Source organism: Macaca thibetana, chromosome 20 (genome assembly GCF_024542745.1).
Source record: "Macaca thibetana thibetana isolate TM-01 chromosome 20, ASM2454274v1, whole genome shotgun sequence".
Lineage (NCBI taxonomy): Eukaryota > Metazoa > Chordata > Mammalia > Primates > Cercopithecidae > Macaca > Macaca thibetana.
Window position 1 is genome coordinate 44,621,487 of NC_065597.1, and position 12,932 is coordinate 44,634,418.

Consider the following 12,932-nt stretch of genomic DNA (forward strand, 5'->3'; position numbering starts at 1 on the left):
TTATTGGCATATATTAAAACTTTGTTTCCTTGTTCAGGGAGAAACCATTTTGCTTTATTTCATTACTGTTAATACTTGTGTATGTATTGAAACTAGTATAGGCTAGGGGCAGTGACTCATGCCTATAATCCCAACACTTTGGGAGAATGAGGCAAGAGGATCACCTGAGCCCCCCGAGGAGTTCAAGACCAGCCTGGGCAACATAGGGAGACCCCATCTCTACATACAAAAAAAAAAACGAAAAAAGTAATCCGGCATGATGGTGCGCTCCTGTGGTCCCAGCTGCTTGGGAGGCTAAAGTGAGAAGATTGTTGATCCAGGGAAGTTGAGGCTGCAGTGAGCCTTGATTGCACCTTGCACTATAACCTAGGCGACAGAGTGAGACCCTATCTCAAAAAAAGAAAAAAAGAAAAAAACTAGTATAGTTAAAAAAAAGCCATGTATATAGCAGTTTTTGAGTAAGATTAGTATATATTACCATTTCAATTTAGGGTGAAATGAATCAGAATCATAATTTCTGAAAATATACATTAAGTCCTCTTTCATTAGATTCCAGTTGCATTTTATCAAAGTGTATATAAACTGTTGAAAATGCTTTGCAAATACTTGATTTTTACCCTGGAGGTCTAAGCTCTGAGTTCCAGTTCCTGAGTGAGTTTCACAGTAGTCCTGAATGTAGGTGTGCGTTCAACTGTGGGACGCATGCTTCTTTTCAGACTGCCTGTTCTTCCACTGTATTTGCCTGTCTTAGGAGTCAGTGCTGTCTCTTAGGTGTCATGTTACTGTTGCACACCCTAGGAAGGTAGGAGTATTGGGCAAAGTATAATAAAAACATGACTGAAAGAAATCTTCATATTTTCTCTTATGTACCTGAGACATTATTGCTGAAAAGTCCTTAAGATTTATCCAGAACTGCACCTTTTTGTTCTCATTGAGGCCCAGAGTGAGTGATTCATGAGGAATTTACCCAGGTGACTTTGTTCTCTAGTGATGCTTTTCCCAGTCTTCTCCTGTATATCTTGCAGAGGAGGCACACCACGGAATTGTACAGCTTTTCTGTCCCTTTGGAGGCTCAGAGTTGGATGGGGAACGAAGAGGACAAAGAGTATCTCAGACAAGCTTGTTGTTGTTTCATTAAATGTTTATTAAGTAACTATGAGGTTGGCACTTAACATCAGTTGCCTCTTTTTTTTTCTTTCTTACAACAGATAGCTTGTGTGACTAACAGTGACTGAAGAGTCTAATTCAAAGGTTAAGGGACTACCACAACCTCACAAATGTGTAAATAAATGCTAAATCTGGGAATTGAATCTGGATCATCCAAGTTCTAAAACCTGTGCTTTTGCCTTCATTCTTGTACCATCATTACCATCATTATTATAGTCACTGGGGGCCTTTAGTGGTGCTCTTTCATATGACCTCCCCCTCTCTCTCCATGGCTAGCTTGGACTTCATAGTGGATGCTTTTTAGGAAGCATTCCATGAAATGTAGGCAGAAACTGCGTCTCTTAAGACCCAATCCTGGAAGTTAAACAAGTGTCATTTATTTTATATTCTATTGGTCAGAATAGGTCATGGGACTAGCTAAAATTCAGTGGAGTTAGTAGATTAATATAGACTCTACCTCCTGATATAGGCATGGCAAAATTGAATGCGAAAGAGCATGTGAGATGAGAAATAATATGACCATCTTTGAAAACACAACATAGTAGCATGTGTTTATTTACTTTACCATAAGTAAAGACTTGCAAAGGAATATGGAAATACAGATCATTTTAAGCATGTCAGCTTCTAGAATCTCAGGCTTCATAGGTGTTCTTAGCTAAAATTGATGTGCCCGAGAATGTACCTATTTTCACTGTAACTTTCTCCTTCACATGAGAATGCCATCTTCCTTAAATTTCCTAAATCTTACTAATGGTGATTTGCTGGGTTGTAAAAACCCATAAATATCAAACACAGGGGAAATCTTTTTTTTTTTTTGAGATGGAGTCTCGCTCTCCCAAAGTGCTGGTATTACAGGCATGAGCCACCACGCCCGGCCTGGGGAATCTCTTTTTTTTTTTTTTTTTTTTTTTTTTTCACTTTGAAGAATATATATTTACAGGAACAATTCCCCATTCTCTGGGACTCTTTAGAAAAAAAAAAGGTCCATTTTGGGGAAGTAAAACAAACAGTGGAGATGAGTGTAGCACCGTCCCCCAAATCACCAACCCCCAGGTCCCGAGGCCTGGGCTGGGCCAGCGCTAACAGGTGAGCCCGGGAGTCTTTTGAACCCACTCTCTCTTGCCTAGAATAGAGACAGGACAGGCTTTATGTCCCCCATTCCTCCCTCCCAGCTCCAGGGACATTGAAAGGGTCCTTTGTACCCACCCGCAGGAAATTAGGGGGCTGGGAGGGAGGGAACTGAAAATACATGTTTGGTATCAAAAATAAACACTTGGAGGGGGGAGGCAGCAGGAAGATTCCCCCCCAAATCCCTTCCTTCCCGCCCACCCCATCAAATATAGGAAGAGATGACTCCCTCTCCCCTATTGAAAAGCCCCATTTAAAAATAGATTATACTATCAAAATGGCAGCGGGGGAGAGACAGGGAGACCTGGAGAACTGGCTGGAGGGGCCCCCCAGATGGGGACCACCCCCCAAAAAAACCCTCCATTGGGAGGAAACAGGCAGGACCCCAGGGAGGTCGGCAGACAAAGGAATGGCTTTTCAGGGGGAAGAAGAACAAAAGGGACATTCCTCCCTGGCCAAAGTTGGTTGAAAAAGGATAAGCTGTCTGAGAGAAAGGCTGGGGAGGTGGAAATTTCTATTCCAAGGGTGTGATTCTTCCTTGGCCAAGACTCCCAACCCATTAAATGGTACAAATTCTTCCTGGACCCCTGAGTATGGCCAGGAATAATAAAACAAAACAAACTAACTCTTCTACTCACATCTGAAAATGGAGACAGGGCTCCCTCATCTCCCCAAGGGCAGGCTGAGAAATAAAGAAAGGTCGTTCTCAAGCCAGACCCCGATTGTCTTGTCTTGAGGAAAAAAGTGGGAGGTGGGGGAGATGTCCTAACCACCCTAAAAGGTTAGGTCAGGCTCTTCCCAGTGGCCTTCAAAAAATAAATAAACCGCCCCTACCATTGATGTAGGAGACGTGTAAGGGCGGCCACTGGGGGACTGACAGAAAACAGAGACGTTGTGGAAGCTGTGTGTTTTCTGTGGAGGAGATAATGAGAATCACTCTTGGGAGTAATTCTTCCCAAGGATCCCTACCCCACCACAATCAGAGCGTGAGTCTTTCAGTTGAACTATGTTTCTCCTTGAGATGGCTGGCTGGAGAGAGCATGGATAGAGTGACCCCAGAAAGGGTGGTGGTGGTGGTAGTAGTCATGGCTTCTGGGGCCCTGGGGAGAGCACCACGGGGGTCGAGAGGCCAGCCACGCTGATGGAAGGGATGTGCACCTGGGCGCTGCCACTGGACGGAAACTGGAAGGAGAGCTTGGCCGGACTACGGGGCGCAGTGGGACTCAGGGTGCTCCAGAAGTGAATGCTGGGAGGCAGCGAGCTGGGTGTCAGCAGCACCGGGGTCAATGTATACGTAGGAAGTAGGGACGGAGTTAGCGCCGCCCCAGGCGCCTGGAGGCCGGAGCCAGTTCCCGATCCTGGGGTCTGTTCGATTCCTGGCCCACCTAGCAGGCTCGGGCTGAGTGGAAGCTCTAGGTCCCGGGGCTTCCGGCCCTTCTGCGGCTGGGAGATCTCAGGGCTGGAAGCCGCGTGGTCGCCCGCCTGCCCTGCGGTGTCCATAACAACCGCGGGCAGCCGGGCTGGCACGCCCTCCTATGGAGGGACTTCTGGCTCGGCCTTGGTAGTTTCCGGCACAAACCCTCTCTCCCCGGCAACTTCCAACTCTTCCTTGGGCCCTTCCACTTTCACTTCTGCGGGCAAAGCCCGGCCCAAACCTGGCTCCACATTCAGCTCCTGCGATTTCAGGTTTGGGGCCTCGGGTGGGGTCAGGATGACCTGCAGAGGCAAGCCGGCCTCCTCAGCCTCCAGGCAGGCCTCCAAGGGGCTTGGACTGGTGCTCCTGCTCCCCGAGGAGGGCGCTGCTGCTCCTGCAGGAGCTGCATTGGGGAGCACCACAGCAGGCTGAGGATGAGGGGGTGGCTGTGGCTGCAGAGACTGGATGGTGAAGGTGGAATAGAGGCCCGAGCGCATGTACTCGTTCCGGCTGCTGCATGCCAAACCACCCGGGCCTGCCATTCCTGCACCCTTGGGTGTGCCTGGCTTTCCAGAGGCAGTGTCCCCTGGGGCGGCATGTACAGCAGCAGGGGCCACATTTGGCATGGCGGAGGTAACAGACACATCTGGCTGGGGCGGGCAGTCCTCAGTGGAGCACCCTGCGACCTCAGGATAGGACACAAACTTGTAGACGAACTTCTGGCCGCTCACCTTGCGGATGATGTTCTTGTCATAGTAGTACCACAAGGCCCGGCTGAGCTTGTCGTAATTCATGTTGGTCTTGTTCTTGCGTAGCCCCCACAGCCGGGCCACCTCCTCTGCATCCACCAGCTTGAATTCACCACCATCCCGTGAAGTCCAGGAGATGATGTGGCCATTGCGTTGCTCTCTCAGCAGCTGCAGCAGAAACTGCCACAGCGTCACAGATGGGTCCATCGCTGGGGGAGTGCTCACGCCATCCCAGGGGTACCTGTGTGTAGCGTGGCGGTGGCGTTGGCAATGTTGGCAGCTCCGGGGGGCGGGGTCTCCATACGCGGCCCACTGCCCCCCAGGCCTGGGTTCCGAGGCGGCGGTGGTGGTGGCGGTGGTGGTGGCGGTGGCGGTGGCGGTGGCGGCGGCTGTGGCGGCGGCGGTGGCGGCAGCACCTAGAAGCCGCCCCTGCGTTTCCCTACAGCTCCATAATCTCTTATGATTAACTAAGATATCTCAAACTAATAGAACTTTCAGTTTTTCTTCTTCTTTTTTTTTTTTTTTTTTTTTTTTTAATGTACATTTCTCTTAACATGAAGCTTGCATACAAAAGCAGACGTCATGGTCCACGTTGATATATTCTGAATTTGGATGCATTGGAGTGGGGTTGTGGTAGTATGACAGTTTTTGTTTTAATGACTTTGCCATTTCATTACTTTAGTATTGTCAAAAATTCCATTATTGTTGAGAGAGACCCTTGGGAGAGCAAAGAAAAGAGAGCATGCATAAGAAAAACCAAATTCCAAAAAGCAGATCTTATAGCTGTTCTTAGCACTGTATCCCAGGACACATCATTAATTGGAAAGAAGGTAACTTTCATGCCCAAGTGATTTTGGAAGGTGACAATGATTGTCGCAGATGTGACTGAAATATTCTCTAGGACTATCAAACTCGTAGATAAAGCTTTTGCATAATTTGTTTTATATTTGGTATGCATTTATAGAAATCATATCAAGAAATCATATCATATCAAGAAAATTCCGTTTAAAGTCAAGCATCTTATTTTATCTTATGAAATTTTATTTTTACTATTTTCTGTATCCTGTTAATGTAATAATGCTATCGCCTAATAAATAAATTCATATGTTGGCTTCTGAGCCAAATAATTTTTTGCAGTATATACCTTTTTCTTTTTTTTTTTTTTTTTTTTTTTTTTCTTTTTGAGACGGAGTCTTGCTCTGTCACCCAGGCTGGAGTTCAGTGGCGCGATCTCGGCTCACTGTAAGCTCCGCCTCCCGGGTTCATGCCATTCTCCTGCCTCAGCCTCCCCAGTAACTGGGACTACAGGTGCCCACCACCACGCCCAGGTAGTTTTATTTTATTTTTTGTATTTTTAGTAGAGACCAGGTTTCACCGTGTTAGCCAGGATGGTCTCAATATCCTGACCTCGTGATCCGCCCACGTCAGCCTCCCAAAGTGCTGGGATTACAGGCGTGAGCCACCGCTCCCGGCCACCTTTTTCTTTTATTAAATTCATAGGAAAAGTTTGTTACATTTGAAGAAATGAGAAAGACATGGTGTTATTTCTTTTTTTAATACACTAAGTACTCCAGAAGCCAGACCCAGAGTAGACTATGCACATACATTTACTGAAGAACTATTACATCTTTTATCATATTTCTTGTAACATAAATTATTTTAGCTGCATTATATTGCATTGCTGTAAGTTAATTAATGAGAAATAGCATATTGCTTTACAATCTTATTTTTATAACCTATTTTATAAAAGTAGATAAATCAATTTTATCTGATTTACATTATTGTAATCTTGACTGCTTTTAACAATGTGTCCTACAATATACATACATTGAGTTATTTCTCAGCAGTTTTTGTAATATTCCTTGAAACACATATTAGCACATTTATTTGAATTGAAAATAAAAAACAAGCTCACACTCTTTCTGGCAGAAAATAACTTTCATTTGGAAACAGCTTTTATAGTAAGTACTGGCTTTGCTAGTTGGGTTATATGGCAGACATTTTCTGTAAACTGAATGAAATAGATCAGCAGTTCTAAATTTGTTTTTGTTTTTTCCTTACATTTTATTATGGAACATTTCAAACATATAGAAAGGTAGCTGAATGAGATAGTGAATATGCTTCTAATAGAACGTACCTGTCACCTAGCTTCAGCAATTACCAGCTCATACCCAGTTATTTTTTCATCCACACCTTTTCTTCCATTTTCCTTTTTTTACACCTTGGACATTTTGAATCTATAAATATTTCAACATATATCCTTAAGAGAGATAAGGCATTTTTTTGTTGTTGTTGTTTGGAGATGGGGTCTCTGTCACCCAGGCTGTAGTGCAGTGGTAGGATCATAGCTCACTGCAGCTTTGAGCTCCTGGCCTCAAGTAATCCTCCTGCCTCAGCCTCCTCAGTAAAAGGACTATGGATGCATGCTGTCATGCCTGACTAATTTTTTAAAATTGTTGTTGGAGATAGGATCTCACTATATTGCTCAGGCTGGTCTTGAACCCCTTGGCTCAAGTTGGGATTACAGGTGCCAGCCACTGCGCCCAGCTAAAGGTTTGTTTTCAAAAATACATAATCACAACATGTTCATCATACCTAAAAAACTGAGAGTAATTTCTTATTATTACATTTCCAGTAATATTTTGATCAAAATATATTAAAGTATACAATAATGTAGAAATATTTTATTAAGCCATATATTATTGGCAAAGACACAATAAAAAGATTTTTCAAACTCTTTATTAGCAGTTATTTTTTTAATAGTGCTTATAGTTATTTTAAACTTGATTAAAGGCTGGTGGTGCCGGATCTCAAATGAAGAGTTTACGCCATTCTCCTGGTATAGCTGGGACCACAGGCGCCCGCCATAGTTTTTTTTATTTTTTTAGAGACGGGGTTTACCGTGTTAGCTTATAGTTATTTGATACAGGCTTGAACCGCGCCCGTATGTAATGCTTTTGTTTTACTTCTCAAAAATTGAGAAAGTAAATGGGTCTAATGAATGGATTATGCATCCTTTTACAACTCAAGGGCTTTCCAGCTGCTTGCTTTGAACAGCTTAAAGGAAGAAGACCTAATGAATAGAGCCCTGAAAGTTATTTTTGTTGATAAGTAACTGTGATTTTTTATATTTGACTACAGAGAGGTTCAAAAAACTGGGAATCCTTGCTGTAATAAACCTCCTTTCATTCTAATCTGCCTTTTTATATGAGCAAGATTTCTTAGTGTTTATGAAAACGAAAAGTGAGAATAGACTGTATGCCTGGAAACTGTCTCATTCTATCAAGAACGCATATTATTTTAAGGATAAATAAATTAATATATTTTAAAGCTTTATTCATCACTCTTAAAAATGCATTTCCAATAAAATTTTACCTTTGGCTTAATTATCACAGTAATAATATGTATTTTCATCAATTGTATGCTAATAGTTTAAATAATTCAACTTCAAAGAGAGTTTTTTTAAACACTGAGATCCATGAACAAAACCAATTATATGCAAACTGTATTTTGTACAGCAGTTCATAGACATATTTTGTCTTTGGAAAACTATCCCAGAACCAGCACTAAAAAGACTTCACATATAAAATCATTTTACATCATGATAAAGTTTTCTGAGAAAAATGGAATGGAAGTATAAGTTTAAGGATACAACGGAAAGATGTACAATTTCTGAATATTCAAGAAGACCTTCATGTGGTTTTTTTTGTTCTGTTTTGGAATTCTTTTGTGGATGATGGGGGATGGATGACAATTCAGTTATGTTTATATTCTATTGGATGCATTTTTAAAGTAATCATTTTATTTTAAAATTTTAATAATTCTAATAGATTCAAATATTACCTATTTTGCAGCTATTTGTGCTGATGAAAACATTTAGATTGTTTTCTTAGAAATTAATGTGTTAGCTGGTATATGGTTTTTCAAAATTATTTTGAAGCATATCTGGGGCAAAGATGTTTGAAGACCACAGGACTAAAGAACTAGGCAGCCTATAGAAGTAGATTCTTCTTCATGCCAGAGCCATTTCCTAGTAACTGCTTTTACCTGGATATCTTAAATAATGATATTCAATATAAGCTGATCATTCAAAAGTGGGCAGATTAGCAGTCATACAAAGAACAGTTACTATAGGCGACCAAAAGCTACAGTTGGCATTAATTACATTTAAATTCATCATTTGACAAATGCTATTCTTTGAGATTAAGGGAGATGATGCCCACAAATTAGAACACTTTGACATAATTTTGTTTCTTGTGGGGCAAAAGCTAGTGATTGGAATTTTCTACAGAGGTCAAGGAATGTCAGTGAATACACTCAACATGGCTTAGAATGGCCCACTTTTTCTTCAGTTTCTCTTTTTTTGTAATCAGAGCAGTTTTTATTTCTGACCTTAGCCTTCAAATGGAGTTGGGCACATATAGGAAAAGGTTATACTTTATGTGAGTTCAGTTACTTGAAAAATATGGTATCTGCTTTTTATTGCTGAAAAACTATAATTTGTACAAAGAGTGACTTTTTTTTTTTTTAGCTTTTAAGTTCAGGGATACATGTGCAAGATGTGCAGGTTTGTTACACAGGTAAATGTGTGCCATGGTGGTCTGCTGCACAGATCATCTCATCACCTAGGTATTAAACTCGGCATCCCTTACCTATTCTTTCAGATGCTCTCCCTCCAAACCCCTCCCTCTGAAAGGCCCCAGTTTGTGCTGTTCCCCCCACCCCATGTGTCCATGTGTTCTCATCATTCAGCTCCCACTTACAAGTGAGAACATGCAGTATTTGGTTTTCTGTTCCTGTGTCAGTTTGCTGAGGATAATGGCTTCCAACTACATTCATGTCCCTGCAAAGGACGTGATCTCATTCTTTTTATGGCTGCATCATATTCCATGGTATACATGTACCACATTTTCTTTATCCTGTCTATCATTGACAAGCATTTAGGTTGATCCTGTGTCTTTGCTATCATGCATAGTGCTGCAAGGAACATATGTGTGCATGGATCTGTGTAATAGAATGATTTATATTCCTTTGGGTGTATACCCAGTAATGGGATTGGTAGGTCAAATGGTATTTCTGCCTCTCAGTCTTTAAGGAATCACCACACTGTCTTCTACAATGATTGAACTAACTTATACGCCCACCAACAATGTAAAAGTGTGTTCCTTTTTCTCCATAACCTTGCCAGAATCTATTGTTTTTTGACTTTTTATTAATCGTCATTCTGACCGACATGAGATAGTATCTCATTGTGGTTTTGATTTGCATTTCTCTAATGATCAGTGATGTTGAGGGTTTTTTTCATGTTTTTTGGCCACAGGAATGTCTTTTTTTGAGAAGTATCTGTTCATGTCCTTTGCCCACTTTTGAATGGGGTATTTTTTCTTCTGTATTTGTTTAAGTTCTGTAGACTCTGGATATTAGAACTTTGTCACATGGATAGATTGCAAAACTTTTCTCCCATTCTGTAGGCTGTCAGTTCACTCTGATGATAGTTTCTTTCGCTGTGCGGAAACTCTTTAGTTTAATTAGATCCCTTTTGTCAATTTTTACTTTCGTTGTAATGCTGTTGGCATTTTCATCGTGAAATATTTGCCCGTGCCTGTGTCCTGAGTGGTATTGCCTAGATTTTCTTCTAGGATTTTTGTAGTTGTGGGTTTTATATTTTAAGTCTTTAATCCATCTCGAGTTAATTTTTGTATATGATGTAAGGAAGGGGTCCAGTTTCCATTTTCTGAATGTGGCTAGCCAGTTCCAAAGAGCAACGTCAAAGGTAGAAGGATTAATGAATATTATTTTCTACTATAAATGTATTAACACTTTAGTTCTTATTGACAACTATATATATATATATTCAGTTTTTTATTCACTTCAGCTCTTGACAGCTATATATATATGTATGTATATATATATTCAGTTTTTATTCATCTTAAAATGCATCACAAAAACAAACAACTGTTCTTTCATTTTCTGTACACCTTTGGTAAACATCAGAACAGTAAATGGAATTCTCCAGTGCGTGACCTTTTGTTTCTGCCTTTTTTCACATAGTATGTTTTTAAGGATCATCCATTTTATAATAGTCTGTATTGTATTGGTAATTTATTCCTTTCTAAGGCTTAATAATAGTCCATTGTATAGATATATGACATTTTTGTTTATCCATTTATCCACTGTTGCGAATTTGTGTTATTTCCACTTGTGGGCTATTGTGAATAGCACTGCTAAGAGCATTCATTTTTCAAGTATTTGTTTGCTTATTTTTAATTATCTTGGATATATAGCTAAGTGTAGAAATGCAGGATCATATAGTAATTCTGTGTTTAACTTTCTGAAGAACTGCCAAACTGTTTTCCAGAGATCCTTTTAGTTCTTTCATCCATTCTGAGTTAAATTTTGTATGTAATGTGAAGTAGGGGCATAAATTTATTCTTCTGCATGGTCCAAAACTTTAGAATTAAATTTGTAAAAGAGAATCATTATTATTTTCCACAATATTAGGAAACCTTCTATAACATTAATCATTTATTTTCTGATTCATTTAAAAAAAGATTAAAGATAATAAATATGACTGCTACAACTATAAAACCCTTAGAAGAAAACAGGTAAATTATCGTGGCTTTGCATTGGGAAATGGATTCTTGATATGATACCAAAAGAACAAACATAAAGATGAAAAATTGATATATTGGACTTAATCAAAATTAAGAACTTGTACTATCAAGAAAGTAAAAAGATGTCCGGGCACAGTGGCTCATGCCTGTAATCCCAACACTTTGGGAGGCCGAGGCAGGCAAATTGCCTGAGCTCCAGAATTCAAGACCAGTCTGGCCAACATGGTGAAACCCCATCTCTACTAAAAAAAAAAAAAAATACAAAAAATTAGCCAGGCATGGTGGTACATGCCTGTAATCCCAGCTACTTGGGTGGCTGAGACAGGAGAATCGTTTGAACCCCGGAGACGGAAGTTGCAGTGAGCAGAAATCGCACCACTGCACTACAACCTGGGTGACAGAGTGAGACTCTGTCTCAAAAAAAAAAAAAAGTAAAAAGACAACCCACAGCCTAGGAGACAAGTCATATACTGGCTAAAGGCCTAATGTCCAGATTATATAAAGAACTCTTAAAATGCACCAACAGGGACTGAGGGCAATGGTCTTGTAATCCCAGCCCTTTGAGAGGCCAAGGAGGGAAGATCCCTTTAAGCCAGGAGATCAAGACCAGTCTGGGCAAAAAGGCAAGACCCCGTCTCTAAAAATGGATGGATGGAGGGAGGGAGGGAGGGAGGGATGGATAGCAGTAAAGCAATACATAACATACATAACACAGTTTAAGAATGGAAAAATAATTTGAGTAGACTTTTTTCCAGAGAATATATACAGATGGCCAGTAACCACAGCAAACATGTTCAGCATCATTAGCTAGCAGGAAAATACAAATCAAACCACAGTGAAATACTGTATCACACCCTCTAGGATAGCTATAATAAAATAAATGAACAAGAATAAGACAGGATTTGGAGATACTGGAATTCTATATTACTGGGTACAAATGTAAGATGGTGAAGTGGAAAAACAGTTCAACAATTCCTCAAAAAGTTAAACATATATTCCTCTATGACCCAACAATTCCACTACTAGGTATATAACAAAAAGAATTGAAGACATATGTCCACATCAAAACTTGTACATTAATATTTATAGCAGCCAGAAAGTGGAAACAAGCCAAATCTTCAGATGAATGGATAAGCAAAATGTAAAAACCCAAACAATGGAATATTATTCCACCATAAAAAGAGCTGAGGCACTGATACATGTTTCAACATGGATGAACTTGAAAACATTATTCTAACTGAATGAAGCCAAACACAAAAGACCACATATTGTATGATTTCATTTATGTGAAATGTCCTGAATAGAGACAGAATGCAGATTTGTGGTTGCCAGTGAAGGGAAATAGAGTACACAATTTCTTTTTTGGTGTGATGAAAATGCTTTGGAGTTAAATAGTAGTGACAATTGTACACCGTGAACATACTAAAAACCACTCAAGGCACTTTAAGAGAATGAGTTGTATGGTATTTTGAATGTATCAATAAAAATAAATAAATTTTTAAGTGTTTTGCATGCAGAAATTTTTATTTTAAAATAATGCTCATTTGATGTTTACCTTAAGAAAAGTATTTTTATTTTATTTTTTAGGAATTTATCATGGCATCCTGCATTGACCACTACAAGTAAAATGCGAATTCCACATTCTCATGCATTTATTGATCTGACTGAAGATTTTACAGCAGGTGAGTTGCACATGAATCTGGAATTGTTTTGAGTTGCCAAAGAAGTATGGGGTTTTATTTACTCTACACTTCATATTTAATTGCTAATGAAGTAAATGTTGAAATTAATGTTAAAAGGATGTTAGAAAGTTAGTGATTTAGAAACATGGAAAAAGTACTGACTGTAATAAGTAAGTCT

At 40.1% G+C, this 12,932-nt stretch overlaps 2 protein-coding genes across 2 annotated transcripts in view; one reads left to right on the forward strand and one right to left on the reverse strand.

The window, feature by feature from the left end:
* The window catches only part of ITFG1 (integrin alpha FG-GAP repeat containing 1), a 292,961-nt gene that overhangs the window by 20,200 nt on the left and 259,829 nt on the right, over window positions 1-12,932 (forward strand). Inside the window, exon 6 of the mRNA XM_050773867.1 lies at window positions 12,660-12,754. Within this exon, the coding sequence (XP_050629824.1) occupies window positions 12,660-12,754 (95 nt within the window). The remainder of the gene's footprint in view (window positions 1-12,659; window positions 12,755-12,932) is intronic.
* On the reverse strand, window positions 3,012-4,793 carry LOC126944416 (ETS domain-containing protein Elk-1-like). Its single transcript, XM_050773875.1, is given in 1 exon segment — window positions 3,012-4,793. A coding segment is annotated over 1 exon segment (1,287 nt). The 5' UTR covers window positions 4,666-4,793; the 3' UTR covers window positions 3,012-3,378.